Consider the following 20,440-nt stretch of genomic DNA (forward strand, 5'->3'; position numbering starts at 1 on the left):
AGTTGTCATACATTTTTGTTCGACTAGTACGATGAGCAAAACTAAAATTAAAGTGTGACTGAATTTTGATAAGCAAATGTGAATCTTAGACAGTATTAACATAGCAGAGTGAAAAATACTAAAATGTCCTAAGAGATTTAAATACCTTATTTTTATTGGTGATTTGTGTTGCCAAGTGCGGTCACACTTGCTAAATTAATTGTTAAAATTATCGAGGCAGAAACGAAGCTTGACGTGGTCACGTGTCGTAACAATTTACAAACGATTTTTCACTATTGCATATATAAGTATATAAATATACCAAACGAAACAATTTAAGAATGTAAAATAGTAGTGTCGACGCTTCAAATGTAGTTAAGTTTTTCGGCCGACATAAAGTGCATTGTATAAAACACAACAGTGAATTTTGAGTTGTTGTCTAAAAAAAAGTCACATATATGAACGTTTTTATGTGAATGTATGTAGTACGCAGTAAACAAGGCTGCATTATTTTGTGAAATTTTTACCTCCTATGAAAAGTCGCAAAATGCGCAAGGCTTATGTGTCCAGTTTGTGCTTGTGTTCAAATTAATACATTTACAGTGCAGGCAGAAACGCATATGTACATGGACTACATACTTATTGGATTATAGCAGCTAAAAAACTGGTAAATAATGCTTAGTTGTTATATATTATCAATTTGAACATTAAAAAAGAATTCTTAACTTTCTTTTGGTGAGAATTTTTTCGTAAAGCAATAAATGCAAACATATTCTTGAATGTTTGTCTGCGCTTGAATATGCTTGTGTATGAGTGTGCGTGTTTGTGAGCGTATGTATTTGTGAGTGTACATGCTTCATTCTTTTTTCTGCTGCATTTTCGTCGGAATTGCTGCCATAGATGTGACCTTTGCCTGGGATAGTACATCAATATTTCCAAATCAAATGATGTATATAATTTCGTAAAATTTAAAAATATGTGTATATTTAGAATATACAAAACTATAATTATTTTTTGCATACATATATACATACATAAGGTTTGCTCTTCTTTTACCCTGTTATGTTGCTGCGCCTTTTGTGGCTGTGTATGCTTGGAATGCTGTTTATTGTGGAGGGCTACATAAACACTCATGCACCTATTTTTGTAAGCAGCGGAAATGTAAAAATAACACACACACACTTTAAGCAAACTAACACTAGCATAGATGATGAGAAGCTCAGTCTATACTGTCTGCCGATTTCCAATACCAACGTATTTTTCGCTTAGTGGAAAGCCACTTTTCAATGGAAAATGCAAATGCTGCGACAGATGTTTCATTTCTTATTGTGTGAATTCATTCATACTGGCACATGCATATATAGTATATGTAAAACCAATATTTATCATTTTTGTTTCCATGATTTTTTTATCTTAAAAAATATGTTTGTATTTATGTGTGTATGTCATGTTTTCCCTTTATTTGATGTCAGTATTTCAGTTCATACTTATTGGATTTCGTGGTGGTCGACAATAATCATACATACATAGTTTTGATTTGCATTTATTTTGTGCCTTGTCAGTTGCTGCATACTAGGTGTTTTGCGCTTTCGTTTGTTTTTCTCGTACGCCTTCTAGTCTATTCTACTTGCATCTAAGGTCTAATTTAAACCAATATGGCAATTTAAAAAAAATTGTACATTGTGCGACGTTAGAGTAGATGACTTGCCGCAATAATTAATAAATAAGGAGGTAGAAGACATATCTATTAGAATTTTCGAATTTTATTTTTTACATAACACATAAATTTAAGAGAATAAATATCCTTAATTGCATTTATATACTACAATATATGGTCAACAAATACCCAATATGAAAATCGACACATTTATTTTGTAGAAGTAGGCTTGGCTATCTATCTTTTAATATTGTCCTGCGGTTCAGGGTATAAAGAGAATGAAATCAATTTAGTACATAAGAGCTATCGGTCGAAAAGTATGTTCTCGTTTAAAAACTTCTTTTGTTTATCAAGATATCTTGACCAAACTCGGCATTTATAAGTTTCACTACGCTTCCTTCATTTATGTAAAATCTTGTTAACATCGCATCACAATATCATATAGCTGCCATAGGAACGATCGGTCGAAAATGAGGTTCATGTATAAATAACTATTTGTTTTTTAAGATATATTAACCATACTCGGCATTAACTATTTTCCCTGTGCTTCTTAGATACGGGCAAAGCATTATGAGCATTACAAAAAGGTGTATAAAGAGGAGGGTATTAAATCTTCGGCGTGCCGAATATAGGCTTTCTATCTCGTTTTTTTTTTTTAATTTATTACTGCTTAGGCAAACAAGTTGGTACCACGAGCTGCATTTGGTGGTAGTAGAAGAGGGTTCAAGGTATCCACTAGTAGGTAACTTCCGACTAGAGCCCTTTACTTGTCTATTCTTAACAACTTATGATCGCTTTGTTTACATAATCTGTTTACATATACTATTGTTAACTATTGTTATTTTCTTCTTATACGCTATAATGATAAAAAAAAAAATCGACTGAAAAAGTAGATACGAATGTATGTATGTATATAGTTAGGCAACGTCGACTTGGAAAATTTTGTGGTTATGCGTAAAGAGGCACAAATCCTCTGCAAAAAGTGAACTGCGTGAGTATGTTTTCGTTTATATACAGCTGCGAATGTAAATGATAGTTCGAATATATTTTAGTCAGAAACTCGACTGGATCACTCTTTTAATATATGCCTGTATACAATGTTGTGTTAAAGGTATATATATTCTTAATTATTTATGGTTATGTCCACTTTTCTGCTCCTCCTTAATAGGGATAGTTTTTTATGTGCAGCTTATGATGCTTAAAATTAAAAATTTAAAAAAAAAAAGAAAAAAAAATCGATGTCCTTCAGTTTTAGACTACAAACGACCATTTTTAAAGATTAAGTTAAAAATATTGCGCCCGCACTCGTGCCCCCAGAAATGTCATACGCAGATGTTTCCTTAGAACATTAGAGCCACCAGCACAGTGATTTAATCTGATTTTCCATCTCTAACATAAGCCAATCACGTGGAAACAATATTTATTTCCTATGCGCTATGTGTATTGGGTATTTTGTCCAACAATGGTTGCATGATTTTAATATCTATTGGCTTTCATTGCTGGTAAGTTAGCCATTTTTTCTACCCAATTTGTAGATTTGCTTGGCTATTTTTGCTACTATCTTATCGCAAATTTCCTGATAAAAAGGCGAAAATGAAATTGCCAAGTTGTATTTTTATTTTTTGTGATTAAAGCAAAATATGTTATGTCATCAGTTCGGCTCACCAATATTTTTTCGTACTTCTGAAGAATTTAGTTGTAAGTACAGAAATACAGCAGTTTAAGTGTATTAGGATAGGCTATATTTAAATTCGGAATTTATTTTCTTGAATATGTAAAATGAACTGTATATATTAGTTGATTTTATAATAAAATAATTATAATATACGTGTATTTTTATAGCAAGAAAATGGAGTTCAGTATTCTTTTCAAAAGCGAACCGTTTTCAATTTGCTGTGTACAATCGTGCACTTAAAGTTACTAAATAAAATAGTAAAAGTTTACTGTACATGTCCAAATTAAAGTTTTTGTGCTGCTGGTGTATTCATGCTTAGTCTAATCAGAAAAGCATTGTTGGAGTACAAAACCCATTTAAAACTTTCGGAAGTCTCTGATTTTTTTTTTGATATAACAGATGTGAAGGCGTAGCAGACTCTTATTAGGCGTACAACTCATTTGGACACTCATTCCCCTTCTATTTGGCGGACACTCCACTTGGACTAACATTTTCTACCACCATTATAAGTCAAGCTACACTCGTTCCCCCTCTATTTGGCGGACAGTCTTCTTTAGTAAACAAAAAATGCCTGAAATTCACTGTCCGCTCAAGAGAGCTCTCACTGTATTAACAATTACGATCTGGCAAAAAATTAAACTTTCGGCCATGCAACCTTTATTCTTCATTTTTCACCCAATGGATTTTTTCAAATTCTTCTATAAATCTTTGAAAATGAATTTGTAGGTGATCCAATGAAAACAAAGTCGTTTTATACAAAATAATTCCGCACATTTTTCAACCATGGAAGGGGGTTTTCAGCAAGTCTTTATTACATTTTATAATGACATTTAAATGCACGTGTATGTATTTCTGTGTCTTACTCTACTACAGTTTAATTTGAAGCAAGCAATTTTAAATGTTTAGTTATTTGTATATTCCTCTTCTTTTTTTTCCGCAGGCTTCCGGAGCGCTTCCAATGCAAAAATCTTCCTACAATTGTGCCAAATTGACGGATCTGTAGATGACGTCACCGTTACTAGAGTTTCTTGTCATCTAAACTAGCAAGAGCAAAAGAATAAATATTTTGTGATTGAGTTTTGAATTTTTCTCTAAGCTGTCAATTTACTTCGCCAAATAGGTATTTAAAAGTGTTGTTCTACGTCGTGCCTGAAAAAAATAATATAAAATTTGATCGCTTAACATAAAACGTATTCGTGTTCGTGTTCGTGTTGCTCCCCCCTGCCGTTTTGTTGTGAATGTTGCCAATGTGATTTTTTTAAACTATCGCAGCTTAAGAGAGCTGCTGTTGAACCAGGCCTACTAAATCCATCAACAAATCCTTCCATACCTTCTATTCTATACAAAAACATACATCGTAGCTGATAATTATGAGCCTTAATCAACATAGTGGACCTGGCCCCCCAGAGATCAGTAGCAGCTACAGTGATAAGTCGTGCGATCAAGTGGACTCGTCGCCAATCTTGTGGCAGGAAAGCACATCGGGCATGTGTACGTCTTATAGAGTTGTCGGTCCGCAGGTTTGTCAGAAGGAAATGGCAAATAGTGATGTACCGCCGGCTGATTCGTCATCTACAGTATTCAATGACAGTGATAACAGTAACGGTATCGGTAAAAGCTTCAGTACTGGCAATGGCTCTAGCTGCTACGGTCTTCCACCGGCATCGGTAATGCGTACAATGTCCTCTGATCGACTTGTGACAGGCTCTTCATGTCGCGCACTGCGTACTGCGGTCTCAGCATTATATTCTGTGGATGATTTTGTCAAAGAAAAAATTGGTTCCGGTTTTTTCTCAGAAGTTTACAGGGTAAGTGTATTATCTTTGAATTTTTTTATATATAAAGTTGTTTAAATTTTAGCTTTGTATATTTTTTAAAAATTATGAAAAGATATTTATTTCTAACATACGTTACGGTACAGCCGGGTTTATTTAATTCAAGCATGGTAAACTCTTTTTGTACCCCATATGCAGCCGCCGAGTCGATATAGCCAAGTCTGTCTGTTTCTATGCAAACTAGTCTCTCAGTTCTATATCGGAACCGGCCGGATGGACCACTTTTAACACATAGCTGCTATAGGAAAGTTTGGTCAGAAATTAAGTTCTTCTATAAACTTCTTTGAATTTTAAGATATCTTAACCAAGGCTGCAAACCGGTGTGGAATCGGATGAAACCATTTTTGGTTCACGTAAATTTTGTTTTTTCTAATATTTGAAAATAAAAATAAAGACTGATGAGCTCCTCTAAAGATTCATCAAAATATTTAATAGAAAATGGGTGATAAAAGTATAACACCACTAACCATACAACATATGGTTACGGCCTTGTAGACGCATCAAGAGCCTAGTTGCTATAGCCATGTCCGTTCGTTTGTCTGTCTGTCTCTATGTCCCTGTCTCTATCGTTTTAAAACTGTAAATAGGTTCGGAACCGGCAAGATCGAACCACAATATCATGTATTGTTGTTTTTTAGTATATCTTATCCAAAGTAGACAGAATAGTAAATATCTGTTTTGCAAGATATTTTCATCAAGCTCAGCATTTAAGAGCTTTACAATTCACATACATCTGCAAAATCGTAAGGCAAATGTCTACAAGGGTATTCAATTTTCGTCGTGCCGAAGATATTCGTACTTTTTCGTTTTCTTTACACTTTCTATGCTTTCTACAACACTGACGTTAACGTTAAGTTTATGTCATAAAATATTTGGTTTAACGAAAGTCATAAGGCTCTTAGTTAAAAGGGAGGCAAGTTTCGCGTATTATTTGTTATACCCTTGTAGAAGGTATTATAATTTTGTTGGACTGAATCATAAAATCGGGCTTTTATTAGTTAAACTATGCTGCTTAATATTTAAAATATCGGTATAGGAAAAATTAGTCGAAAAATGTGTTGTTAAATGGCGAAATATTCTGTTTTCCAAGACATTTTTGATCAAACTTAGCATTTACCAGCTTCACTATTCTCATATATCAGCAAAACCGTAATTCATATGTCTAAAAGCGCATTTAATTTTCTGCGTGCCGAATTATCCAGACTTTCTCGTTTTTTATTGATGTGGTATTTTTGTTTCAGTTTCATAGGGAAAATAGCATATTTTGATGTTAAAATAGTAGTAATTGACAAAAATTGAATTGTAACTTTTCCTTTCTAGTGCTTTAAATAGACGAGTTTTGCGAGCGAATTTTTGTTATAATTCAGTTCATTGAACGATCGTTCGATGGCTTTTTGATATTTCGTTACCCATTGTGTATATGTTTTAGATACGCATTGACTAATAAACACCATGCTGCGGTATGCCTATAGTGTGTGAAGTGCGTTCACTTGTTCGTTATTCCGTTTGGCTTTTTCGATATTTTCGCATCGCATTGTGGCAGTTGGAACGCGTATAGGTAATATTAAGGATAAGCTGTATTTAATGGTTATAGTTTTCTTACACAGTTCTGTTTTGGGGTTATGGTTCGATAGAAGCAAATGTTTGATTCTCACTTGCACTTGCAGATACGGTTTATATTTTGTGTTCAGCATTTAAGCCAGCTACCTAGCTAAATTGATTGCCGTCAAAGTTATACCGCTAGAGTGGAGAAAGGTAGTAGTAATTTCGCATATGCCAGACCAGAAATTTGAAAGGAAAAGTAATTTACATAACAATTACTTAGCTTGGCGAAAAGTAAAAATGGTTAACGCACTAATCAGTCGGCAAAAACATGTTCAATAACAAAAGCTTTGACGCAGCATAAGAAACCCAAACCAGCTACCGAAAGTATGTTAAACCTTACATAACAGTGACACACACAGACCGATCAGTACCGTTATCATTTGTTATAACTGTAGTAAAATGCTTTGTTTAAAATCAAGTGGTCATTGTCGTTGTGGGAAAATTTCAATATCGCACTGTTTTTTATTGTAAATTAAAATATTCAGTTAAATAAAAGATTAAATAATAAACTATAAATCTAGTATGAGCAGCTTTTACCCGTGTAAAAAAAACTTACAAAAATACACACATTTATTTTTGGAAAATATCTTGACCACTGGAATCAATAGCTTAGAGATAATTATTTAAAATGGTGTTAGCAAAATCGGCCTATTATAAATTTAGCTGTAGAGAATATATTAAATCCTTATCCTTATCTCTTATTGGAACAATCAGTAGAAAATGTTTTTATTTTTTTTTTAGTGCTGGTTTTGGCGACTTAGCTAGCCGAGGTAGATTTTATGAAAATCAAAAATAAAAACAATTTTGTTTACATATATTTCTTCTCCGATATATTTCGGCTGCACCTCGACAACTATTGTAATTATTTATTTTTATACCCTGAACCCATTAAAAATGGGTAAAAAGGGTATAAAGTATGTAACAAGCAGAATGAATTCGACACTATAAAGTATATATATTCTTGATCAGCATCATTAGCCGAGTTGTGCTAGCCATGTCCGCTTGTCTGTTTGCCCAGTTTCTTAGCAATTGATAAAAATCGATATAAAAATCCTGAAAGAATCACCAATGTAGCTTTTAAAATAGTACAAACAGATGAAATATCTTTCTTTTTTTTTTGACCAATCGTCACCGTCTCCACTCCATAGCTATAAATGGGCAAACATTAATTTTCTTCGAAGCACTCTAGCATTAACTTCTGAAAATTGAGTATTTATAAGTAACGCTGATATGCATCAAAGTATAGAAATAAATCTCACAGATGATGTATACATGTGTATTTTGTGTTCAACTCTACAATGTTAATTGTTCTTTCTTGCGTTTTATGCATCTATCTTACATCAATTGAAAAACAATGCATTTGAATTACACTTTCTTTTTTACGCTGCACGCAACAGCTCAAAAAAATTAATGAAACTAAAATTACAAATTTTCTTGTATAAAAAGTGGGGGTGATGTGGTTATTGTACTTTATTGAAGTATATATATATACTTATTGAGGTATATATATATATATATATATATATATATATATATATATATATACGGCTATTTTAATGGCACCGGGGTCTCAAAAAAAATGTAAAGAGCGAACTAACAGACGCCAACAGCATTGGAAAACAAATAAATAATTTTTTCTCACATTTGAAATGTGAAATTGAATGAGCTGAAGCGCGGCTTAGTTGGCATGCAGTTGGCCTGAACTGCGCAGCCAACTGTACCTATTTTGAGTGGGGTAAAAAGCAATTATTTATTTGTTACTTGCTGCATTTCACTTTTTGCTTGATTTTATGCTTACCACGGGCTATACTTTGCAAAAATGTTGTATTGTGTTTTTGAAGTGAGTACATGTGAAATTTCCACACATTTTATATATTTATTTTTCTTTATTTATTTTTCTTGTAGAACCTTTTTTCGCTAAAATTTTCAGTCTCGGCGTTCAGCTCTTCCACTCGGGTCAGAAAATAAATGCGTGCATTCTTTTGGCCGCATTTAGTGCAGATATTCTTGCATCAATTTCGTTACCTCATTAAGCTATTGTATAATATTTCATCTTAACAGCATATGTTGCTAAAAGCGAGAATACCCCGGACTTGCACATGGCAAGTCATGAACTCCTCGTCTATTTGAAGAGCACCTCCATTAAATAAAAGTTACAGCTTTCCAGCTCTTACGGTTTGGGATGTGCGTACATCGCTCATCAGTCAGTCAGGCCAAACAGTTTTAATAGCAATCAGTATCATAACTCTACTATCTACTACTATGTCTGTATAACTCTGCTCTGACATGTGGCCTACTGTTTAATATGGATCGGAGATTTACTAAATTATTTTTGATGTTTCTTTGTTGTTTCAAATTACATACATATATATTAGTAGTAAGCCCACTTGCTATTTTTGACTATAAGGCAATCAGTTGCAAGTTGCTTGTGATTGTAGATAAGATTGCCGTCGAACTTAGCTATTTCCCCCCTTGGTTAAGTAATCAATAAGCTAGAAAACTTTACTTTATATAAGCAAAAATACTCAAAGCACGTTAAACATACTTGTAACTAAAAAAAAAAAAAAAAACAGAAACCGTTTAGTCGTCAGATATTCTTGTTTATAACTGATTTTAGCAGTGGGGTTTATATAAAAGCTCGCTCTGCCGTTGATGAGTTGCACAACAAAGTAGAATCGTGCCAAAATAACGAAAAGCAAGTTAGAAGACTAGATACAGACAAACACGAGCCAGGCGTAAAAGAAAGCAAACTGGGCCAAATTCCATTCAAGTCTAACTGTTTACTTTGCTGATGGCTACGACCTCAATCTACTGGTCAGAACTCAGAAACGGTAGCCACATTCACGATCCCCTAGTCTAGCACTATTCTGCAAAATAAGATTAAATAGAGCCCTGCATGAACAGGCAGCAATAATACTCTTTAAATTAAGCAATAAACAAGTAAGGAACCTCAAGTCGGGAGTTCTTAACTAGAAGATTCCCCGAACCCCGCAACTAACTGCGTCAACACGCCTTCTACAATCATACTCACACGCAAGTATACCGCTTGTTGTTTGCAGTTTGCGCTGTAGCTATGTTGCCTCTTCCTTTAGTTCCATCCTATAGAAATTTTTTTCGTGATATACTTAACTTTTTTTGTCCGAACTTTATGAAGTTTTAAGATCATTAATATGGCATCTAAATATGTGTAAATACCAAAGATATGATATAATGTGTGTAAGGACTTGACCAATAAAATAGCGTATTTAAACATTTTTTTTTATTATTTTAAATTTTGGTGGAATGAGGGGTGAGTTATCCAGAAAACAAAATATATTGTCTATCTGTGTAAACTTTCGAAAAGTAAGCGTATCTAATTTGGTGTCTATGAGCTCCAAAATATTCTCACAAAACACATGACTTTGATATCGATTTCATGAAAACGGGACTATAATTTGAAACAAACTCACGCTGCGAGGGCTCTTATAATTTCATAGATCGTCGGATATGTCTTCTTCTGCCTGTTACACTCATTTTCACACAAGCATTGTACATGTTTGCTTGTATGCCATCGTGCGACAAAAACATAAAGCCAGAAAATGTTTTAAACATTTGCCTTACGTTTTTGCAGATATGTAAAAATAGTAAAGCTCATTAATGGAAACCGAATATTTTGCCATACAAAAACATATTTTTCGACCGATTCTTTCTTTAGTGCTATCGAATAAAATAGAGCGATCATGATAAGATTTGACTCGTAAATAAGCAACATAGTTTTAAACGTAAGCCATGGTTGGTCAAGATAGCTTGATAAACAAGTTTTTTCTCATATGAAACTATTTTTCGACCGATCATTCCTATAGCAGCTACATGACATGGGGGTCCGATCTGTTCGGTTCCGAAATTTGGACCCCCGGGACCTAGGCAAAGTTTTAACTCGGCTGTTGACGCTGATCTAGAATATATATACTTTATGGGGGTGAGATGTCTCCTTTTTTGAGTTACATATTAGATGACAAAATTTTAATCCCCTTTATTAGAGTATAAAAAATTACTGTACATGGGCATCATCAAATTTTGGTAATCACTTTTGACTTAAAACTTGTTTGAAAATGAAAAATGAAAATCCGCTTTAAATCGTATTAAATATTTGTTAACAGTAAACAAAATTGCATGTGGAAATAGTTAAAAAATTTCGCTGCCGATGCAATCGATGTCAAACGTGGTCAATGCCGCTTTATAAAACTTGTTTCTCCGTTTGGGAATATCCCCGTATGAGCGGAGCTGAAACCTGCAAGTTAATTGTCCGTGTAACAAACTACAGAAGGCGGGTTTTTCGTAACCTGCTGTCAGGTTTGCCTCAAATAGACGTCTCAGGCGGCAGACAGGTTTTTGGCATTACTGTTCAATCTTGGTTTTAGTGGAAAAAGGATTTTCTTGTGGCGTTTGCCAATTGCTTCTTGTTTTATTTCCGCACTGGCTATTTCTCACTTAACTGAAAGTGAAAATACTATTTAAGATACAGCAATCGGCTTTACGAATAATAGATGTTGTGGCATAGAAAAATAATATACACTCTTTATCATTATTAAACAAAAAAAGTATACATTTTAAGTCACAATTTCCAACTAATAGATACTTAATTCCTAATGACAGTTTGTAATCTAAGGAAAAGAGGCATGTAGATTTAAAGTGAATGTCGTATGAAGACCCAAATAATCAAATATACATGTACCACATTTGAGATCGCATGCTTGGATAAGTTATATCACAGAAATTTTAAACCCTTGTAGGGGTGTTCTAATTTTTTCATGAAAAGTATAACGCTTAAAAGGAGCTATCTTCGACTCCATAATATATATATGTTAGATCAGCATCAACAGCCGAGTTGATATAGACATGTTCGTCTGTATTTTTCTATTCTTTCGCCTTGCAACTTTGCATTGGTCCGCCTTTTTTTTTGCGACAGTACATATTTCGAAACCAGCCGGATCAAACCACCATATCATATAGCTGCCGTAGGAACGATCGGTCCAAAGGTTGGATCTTGTAAACTTTTTTTGTTTATCAAGGTATCTTACCAAAACTCGGCATTTATAAGCTTTACTATGCTCCTCATAAATATACCAAATCTGGTTAACATCGGTCCACTATATCATATAGTTACCATGGGAACGATCGGTCGAAAATTAAGTTTTTCTATGGAAGACCTTTTTGTTTATCAAGATATCTTGACCAAACTCTGCACTTATAAGTTCCACTATGCTTCTCGTATATAAACAACATTTTATCAACATCGGATCATTATATCATATAGAACGTTTGTAAATGTTTCTTAGCGCGCAGTCAGGGTAGGTTCTAGTCGAGTACTCCCAGCTAGAGTCCTCTTGTTAATTTTGGGTTTTAGGTCAGAAGTACACAACTTCATTATATAATTATTGATTTTATTTATATATAGGTCACCCATCGCACTACTGGAGAGGTGATGGTGCTAAAAATGAATCAATTGCGCGCCAATCGGCCTAACATGTTGCGGGAAGTCCAGTTGCTCAATAAATTGTCTCATGCTAACATATTAAGGTAAGTGTTTATAATTTTAAATATTTAATAGGGTTTTGCTTCAGCAATAACATAATCGGAATAGTATTAATGTGTTTTAAAAACACTTTTTTACAAAGCGAATAAAAAAAGGTTATTTTGTTGCATGCAAATAAGAGATTTGATATTATTCTTCTGGGAGCTATATGACGGTAAAAGTCGGATTTTGATAAAATTTTATTTTTATTTATAGATAAATTATTTCAAATTTGGCCAGTAATCAAATATGCGGTTCTATTTCCCGGGAGCAGTGTATTGGGGGAGTTGCTGGCTTTCAAGCTTGTATTACTCCACTTCATAATAGTTCACTGCCTCCACAAATAACAGATGTGATATTGACCTTGATAAGTATTATAAGAGAATTTATTGCGGCCATTTCAAAAGCTGTCGTTACGCTGCTCCTTTGAGACAACTTCAGGTCGATAGCGCTGTACTAACGCTTTAGTTTCGAAAATACAGGTATCCATTTTAGTTCGCTTTAATTAGCAGATGCTTTCGTAGAACCCTGCCGGGTATCATAATCTTATCCTGCATTGCAAAAAAGGAACGAAAATCTTGAAGCACAAGCTTAACAAATCGCCTTCTAGATTCCGTGTACCACGTTGAACACAAAGTTGTATAATACCTTTGTCGTACTTACTGCTCCACACTAACCAGCTATGCGAGCATGGTATAGTCGCAGAAACTGACTTGCCAGTAATGCCGATACTGGGAAAGCAATAACCATCTTAATTCCAAACGAAAAACTCTGTTCGTCTCTTCATACTATTGTCCTTTTAGACACTCAGACACCCCTTTTAGACACTCCACTACGATGAAAATACTGTCTCTAAACGCGATTTACCGCAGTTAGTACAAAAAAATAGATTGGTATGATTTGATAATCCAAACACTTAAATTAAAGAGCATCTTATTTTTTAATAAATATAAAATAAATAATGTGTTGTTGAGTTTTTGTACTTATGGCCCTAATCTAAATAATAATCGCATTTGTATGCAGTACACCAGCTTGATTAAGTTAACTACCAAATTTCCTGTCATAATAGCATATAAAATGCAGTTCTATGTCAGATTTAATCAAAATCTTATAATAATCGGACAGCTTTATTATATTGCTATCAAAAGAAGTATCGGTAAAAAAAACTTGTTTTCTTATGAAGAACTTTTTGGTTTTTGAATGTATCGTTCGAACGCTGTTTACATATGAGAAGAATTAAAAAGAGAGGTCAACTAGGTCGAACAAAGAGTTTTTGTATCGAAAACATTTTGTTTTCCATATAATATCTTAATATACCATATATCTTAACCAAACTGAACAATTTCTTCTATTCTATACATATCGTTTTAATTCTTTTTCCCTGTAATTTGCCTTGTGCTCCAAATTATAATATAATTACACCAACTACTTTTACAGCTTTATGGGAGTTTGTGTGCACGAAGGACAACTACATGCGTTGACCGAGTACATTAATGGGGGTTCATTGGAGCAACTGCTGGCTAACCAAGAGGCATTTCTTAGCGCTGCCCAGAAAGTAAGACTGGCACTGGGCATAGCCCGCGGAATGACTTATCTTCACGACGCTGGCATTTTTCATAGAGATTTGACAAGCAAGGTTTGTTCGCATTCTTTAAATAACAGAATAAAGTCATTAAATGTTTTCCCAATAGAACGTGCTTGTACGTCATCTTGCAGATGGACAATATGAAGCTGTTGTCGGTGATTTTGGATTGGCTGCTAAAATACCAGTAAAGTCGTAAGTATATTCAATATCGGACAATTTGTATATATATATTTTTTTAATTTTTATGCTAAAAGAGCTTTCCCAAACAAAGAATATGTTTAAGTACATATATAACATGTGTTATTTAGAAAAATATACAGCAAACCATTTTTTTTGTTTACTTTGTTATTAATGTTTAAATATGAATCCTTTTTTTCGCATCCTAATATTAATTTTTTCGCTTACAGCGGTAAATCGCGTTTAGAAACGGTTGGTTCACCGTACTGGGTTAGTCCTGAGTGTTTAAAAGGTCAATGGTACGATCAGACGAGTGATGTTTTTTCTTTCGGAATTATTCAGTGCGAGATTATCGCACGCATCGAAGCTGACCCAGACTTGATGCCACGCACTGCTTCATTTGGTCTTGACTATCTGGCGTTCGTTGAGCTCTGTCCAATGGATACCCCACCTGATTTTTTAAGGCTGGCATTTTACTGTTGTCTAGTAAGTTCTTGAGGATGTATAGATATGTGAAGATATTTATTAAAATTTCTTTTTTTAACACAGTACGATCCCAAAAGTCGACCTACTTTCCGTGATACAACTAAAAAGCTGACGCTGCTTTTAGAAAAGTGCGAGCACGAGTCAAGGTGCGCGAGTCCACTGAGCTCGCTGGAATTAATAAATTGTTCTTTGAACGGTAGTGATATAGAAAATGGGATAAGTTTAGGCACTGCCCCAACTGTTGCTAATATTTATACAGCACCAGCCGGTGTGCTGACACCGCGCGTCCAACGAGACGTTGATGAAGATGGTTTTCGTTTCCCCAGTACCGGTATTAGTTGTAAGTCAGCTTCTGCGGCTTTACCATGCACGCCTAATTGGTTGGCGGGGAGCAGCGAATATGACGAACATATTTTAAAATCACGCGTTCGTCGTGCTACACAAAAGCTAGAAGCGGAAATTCTGTTACACCGCCGTTCACTCAGTGAGAATATAATACACTTTCCGCTGCATACATCACCCAGTGATAAAGCGCGTTGTCATCAAATGCAACGACAGCGATCCTCTACGCATTCGCCGACGCCACCACGACAATTAGGGGACTCTCAAACGGTTTCGGTCCTTTTACCAACTACGAACATATCGGAAACACTGCCACTTTTGCCACCAGTAACGGCAGTTCTAACGCTTCGCAAAGTGGGTGAAACAATGTGCCTTAAGGATCCGCAATACAAACCATCGTCAACGAAGGATCACAACGGGGTGAAACCAAACCCTTTTACGGCGCTAGCACAACTTCGAGGTGTTAAGAAGATATTAGGCGCTAATCCAAAGACATACGCTGCGGGCGTGGGCGATTTATTTAGCTCGTGCTTTGAGATGTCTGCTCCATTTTTTAAGGAGCTAGTCGCAATGCAGGGTAAAACCATGACGCCTGGCACTGAAATCGAAGTTAAACATTGTGCTTCGAAAAAATCAGCTACTTGTAGCGAACCAAAGAGCTTACCTGTCTCGCCACAACTGACGCGAAAGTACAGCGCTATCGAACTGAAGTTGCCTCAACGGAGCAGCAATTCGGCAGCTTCTGGAACGGCTGCAATAGCTTCTCTTGTAACATCAGCTCTTACTGATATTGACGATTGTGATTATTGTAACTCAGAGGGCGAAGATCTTGATGGAGGAGGCAATTGCGCTGATGCTGAGTCTAGCAGTGATGACAGCGCTATACGTCCATCTATAATGCCAGTCTCACGTAAATATCGCGCAAACTCACTGTACACACATCCACTTTTTCGTGGAAGCAGCGGAACTATTATGAAGTACAGTAAAAGCGAGCTTGAAGTTACGGCATTATTAAAAACAAGCTCCTCTTCCAACACGTTGACCCCTGTTAAACTAAACACAGAAATGACTTGTGAAAAAAAAAAGGATGAGTACTGCAAAGAGCTTTCCAAAAGTAGCTTATCGGAAAAAGACGTGGCAATAATAACCCCGACTCCTACTTGTTTCGTTCAGAATGAAAAATCACTCGCTGCAGTTTCTGCAGTCACTGACCGCGAACCGAATGAGCAAAAAAATTCCTGCGAGCCACTCCCCCCAAAAAGAAACCTGACCCGGCGTGATTCCATTGAAAGTGGTTTCTTTTCGTGCTTTAATGAAGAATCGGATGCGGCTACAACCACCACTAGTTACAGCCGACAGTTATGCGGCATTGGATCGCTAGTTGTCGGTTGCGCCGGTAGTGGCAACAATAGCAACTGCTGCTATGACCAGTTAAAACCACAGCTGAGGATTGAAACTTTGGCAAATCATAAACTAAAGTAAGCACTTTGTGATCGTCAAATGTCGATGTCGTTTAACGTTTTTCATTTTCAGTGATAAACTGGCAAGTCTTTGTCGATGCTGTTACTATGCAACCCCTACTTCAACCACCGCAATAGTGGCTGCTGCTGCAGTTACACAACATCATCACAGTGATTCTCCCACAACCTCATCATCTCTTTTGCTTTTAGATAACGAAAGTGCAGCAATCGCCGGTAACACATCCTCCTCAACAGCGTTGGATTCTTTGGATGAATTGGATCCTGAAATTGTACCTCCGCCCACACACCATCGGCGCTATACTTGTCACCACTCATTAGTAAGTGCCAATGTTGCGGATTCACAGATGCCAGCGACAGCTGGCATAATCAATCGATTGGCTCTTGATTCGGAGATACACTCCCTATTGCAACGCAGCCCGTTTTCCACGAATCAATTGCTTTACTGCAAGAACCGCACTTCGTCCATCTACACGGACAGCTCTGATGACATCAGCTCAGATTCGCTTCTTTGGGATGATCGTTCTTTTACCGCATTGCCCAGTACGCGTTCTGCACAAATAGCCAAAATAGTAGAGTACTTTGAACGAAAGCGACAGGATTCTTTGCCGGCTTCGGTGTATACTCGTAATGGTAATGGTAGTGTTGCAGCTGCTGTAGCTGCTTCCGCGCTGGGCTCCAGTTATCTGTCATGCGAGTCGCATCGATATTCAGATTTCAAAAGACATTTAAATACCGATTCATTATGCTTTGAATTGGACAAGAAGCCGTCTCAACAGCGTATTATGGTGTGTGAAGGGGCAGTCAGGTCAAAGTTATCCATATTCGACAAGAAAAAGCAGCAACAACAATCAATGGGCAGTGGACAAGGTGGCTAGCCATATTGAGTTAAACTTAACTTTATATTTATTAAGCAATTTTAAAAAATGTTTGGCGGTTTTTTTTACTTTCGGTATTGTATCAGGAAAATTTCTTTAACATTTGAGAGCTTGATCAGAATACACCAGATTGCACACGAAATATTTAGTTGTATAGATTTTGGTATTCTCTGGTTTCCAATTCAATTATCATATCTTTCACCGATTAAACGTTAGCACTAAAATACTATTTTACATATATTTTTATAATAGAATAAACTTTATGGATATTAAAATTAAGTATAATAGGTCTTTCAATTCATATGTTCCCAGAAGTATGTATAAAATTATTTTGATTTCGGAACATTTATTTTATATTTTGTACTGGTTCCTAGTCCTTTTTAATTTATGCAAATCTAGTAAATTATTATATATTCAATCAAAAAAAGTATTTATTTACATTATTTAATTCTATAGCTTTTAAACTTCCGAAAAAGGCATAACTATAATAACTATGTATATCTGCATATTTGTATTTATTATACCTTCGACCCAGAAGAATGGGCAAATAGGTATTATAAAGAAAATAAAGTAAACATATTTCAACAGAACCATGCATCAGTAACTAAACATAATCTCTATTACCATCAATACCAAAACTGATTTAGGTATGATCGTTATTGTGCACTATTTAATCACCGAGAATAACTTGGTGTGCGTATTAATGTATACCGCTTGTAGCTGATGCCAATTAAAAATATAAATTTTATCTTCCTGCCAAAACATTAAAAACTACAATATTAAGTACACGTTAATATTAAAAACGATCAGAGATTTATGTAAGAAGAACAATGTGTGTTTTTGTACATATGTTGTAAGTATATTTATTTGTACATTTTCATATAAATTAACTGATATATTCACATATGGATACACATATATATATATTTAAACAATATATTGAATACAATTGTATATATTGCAGAGTGCAATACATGCTAGTTAATAGTACTTTTAGAATCTAAGCTTTGTCTACTAATGTTGACCTTTCTAAGTTGAGCTGAAGAGACTTGAAGATCCCATTAAAAGTTGGTGGCTATACAGTTTTATTGACTTTAAATAGATGGGATTGGTTGCAGTTGGTCATGAAATTAGCAACTATAAATTCATGAACACATACCTAAGACTGAGTCTAAATTTCATGTGGTAGATTCCCGGACAGCCTGAGTACTTATAAAACTGAAATCAAGTCATGCTGTCCACATATTTTAAGGCCTTGGTGTAAGATGTATATAAGTTTAATTTTAAAAATGTAGAACTAAAAACTGCAAATCGTCCAAGTACTTCAACCTCCATTGCACATGTTAAATTGTTTTATAATTACTCTATCTATCCTGGAAAATGTTTTAATGAATACCTAAAGTATTATATTAATATTTTTTTAACAATAAAATTATTAATTCTTCAGGCACATCGTTGATTAAATCCAAGCCTTAGAACCATTCAACATGTATTGATTTTGCAAATTCTTATTTAACATTAACAAATAATAACACTATTGTGAGCAGACTCTAAAGGGAACTATCTAATTCCGAGTTTAATAAAAAATATAAATAATTTTTAACTGTAAACCTAACGTAGATCCGTATGAGCCGGGTCGGAACACTTACTAATTGTTGGTTTTAAAAGCCTCGTAATTGAACTTGAATCATACGTGATAAATTACGATTGCGCTCTACCATGAAAATCTCATCACTATTAGACTACAGAAGCAAGTCACTCCTATAGAAACAGCCTATTAAAAAATAAGCTGTTGTGTTAAAATACCGTTTGTCGCTATTTATAGAAATATATATGTATGTTCAAATATGCTTTGTCTGAAAATGTCTATAATCTTCACCAATTTGTCATTTTTTTAACATTCATTAAAAATTCAACTTATTAAATTTGCGCATCTCGCAGGTGGACAATGTGAAGCCGTCGTCGGTAGATTTTAAAGCACCAGTGAAATCGTAATCGTATTGTAGCTGTCTACCTTTTCCTTTTAATTGACAAAGCATTTACAGATACCATACATTCAAATGGAAGCGAGTGAGTGATTAGAATAAGACTGAACACACAGGAGGAATTGGTTCCCGCTTGGCCATGGTGCAGCAACATATTCCTCACAGACACGCTCCACATTCATATGTAGGCAGCATAGCTTGTCCGGATTTATTTAAGATAGATGTTTACAAAATTCCAGTTAACAAAATTTGTAGCTTAAAATTAATCACAATACTTAGTTTGATAGATCATGGGTATTTCCCGGTAAGATAGAGCAAGTGTATTTGTGTTTGTCTCATTTCTTGATTTGATTGTGAATTAATTGAGCATAACATCTTTGGACAGAAAGCGACGACAGCATTTATTGTACGTAACATGCCATAAGCCAGCTGTTTTGATATAGTGCTGTAAGGGAGAGGAGGTGGCGTAGTAATGGCAAGAGTGCAGGGCAACTTAGATGAAAAAACTACTGCTTGAGACAAAGGGCAGGACTAAAAAACACCTTGAATACCCTGCTGCTGCAATGCCAGGTATGACAACAAATTTTAACTGGTTACCATGCGTTGTCGTTTGTGCGTCTCCCCTCTCATAGAGACTGACGTGCGATGGATTTTTAATGTATAGAGTAAGTTTATTTATGGGTAATGTTGTGTGACTGTGCAACTGGATAAATGACAAAGACATCAAATGAATGATGCAAAAGTTTATTAGGAGTGGATGGTTGTAACATGAACAAGCTGCCGACAGCATAACTAGAACATACACGGTTGCGGTCTTGGCATTGTCTCTATTCTAGTATGCAGAGCGGAAAGCAAGTTGCATATTGAATAATTATAATGTTCCAGAAAGTTTATGAAGATTGGTTAATTTGGAAATTAAAGACCATGGGAGTTGTTCAACTGTACGAGAAATTGTAATATGAACAAGCTGCCGACAGCATAACTAGAACATACACGGTTGCGGTCTTGGCATTGTCTCTATTCTAGTATGCAGAGCGGAATGCATGTGCATATTGAATAATTATAATGCTCCAGAAAGTTGATAGAGATTGGTTAATTTGGAAATTAGTTTGTTAATAGAGATCGTAAGGATAATTATGAAGAGTATCCTAGACGGAGACTTTGGAAGACTTTTACAAAAAGCATGCAATACTTTTAGTCATCA

General features: G+C 35.2%; 1 protein-coding gene and 1 long non-coding RNA gene across 3 annotated transcripts; both read left to right on the forward strand.

Annotated features, from left to right (window-relative positions):
* Nucleotides 1-213: 213 nt before the first annotated feature.
* cdi (center divider) lies at nucleotides 214-18,861 on the forward strand. 2 transcript variants are annotated; one of them, XM_064696172.1, is made up of 9 exons: nucleotides 214-646; nucleotides 4,252-4,431; nucleotides 4,673-5,119; nucleotides 12,189-12,310; nucleotides 13,743-13,941; nucleotides 13,997-14,082; nucleotides 14,298-14,553; nucleotides 14,617-16,373; nucleotides 16,429-18,861. In XM_064696172.1, the coding sequence occupies exons 3-9, from the start codon at nucleotides 4,682-4,684 to the stop codon at nucleotides 17,249-17,251; spliced, it is 3,681 nt and encodes a 1,226-aa protein (XP_064552242.1). In that variant the 5' UTR covers nucleotides 214-646; nucleotides 4,252-4,431; nucleotides 4,673-4,681; the 3' UTR covers nucleotides 17,252-18,861. The 2 variants fall into 2 exon arrangements, with proteins under 2 accessions (XP_064552242.1, XP_064552241.1); XM_064696171.1 differs by having other exon boundaries at nucleotides 215-646; nucleotides 4,252-5,119.
* A 411-nt stretch (nucleotides 18,862-19,272) lies between these two features.
* On the forward strand, nucleotides 19,273-20,124 carry LOC135438029 (uncharacterized). Its single transcript, XR_010437797.1, has 3 exons — nucleotides 19,273-19,540; nucleotides 19,622-19,806; nucleotides 19,869-20,124. It is a non-coding gene; the product is annotated as an uncharacterized LOC135438029 (long non-coding RNA).
* Nucleotides 20,125-20,440: the final 316 nt, after the last annotated feature.

Source organism: Drosophila montana, unplaced genomic scaffold, assembly GCF_035044405.1.
Source record: "Drosophila montana isolate Dmon_TW-CO22-7 unplaced genomic scaffold, ASM3504440v1 contig_3835_1, whole genome shotgun sequence".
Lineage (NCBI taxonomy): Eukaryota > Metazoa > Arthropoda > Insecta > Diptera > Drosophilidae > Drosophila > Drosophila montana.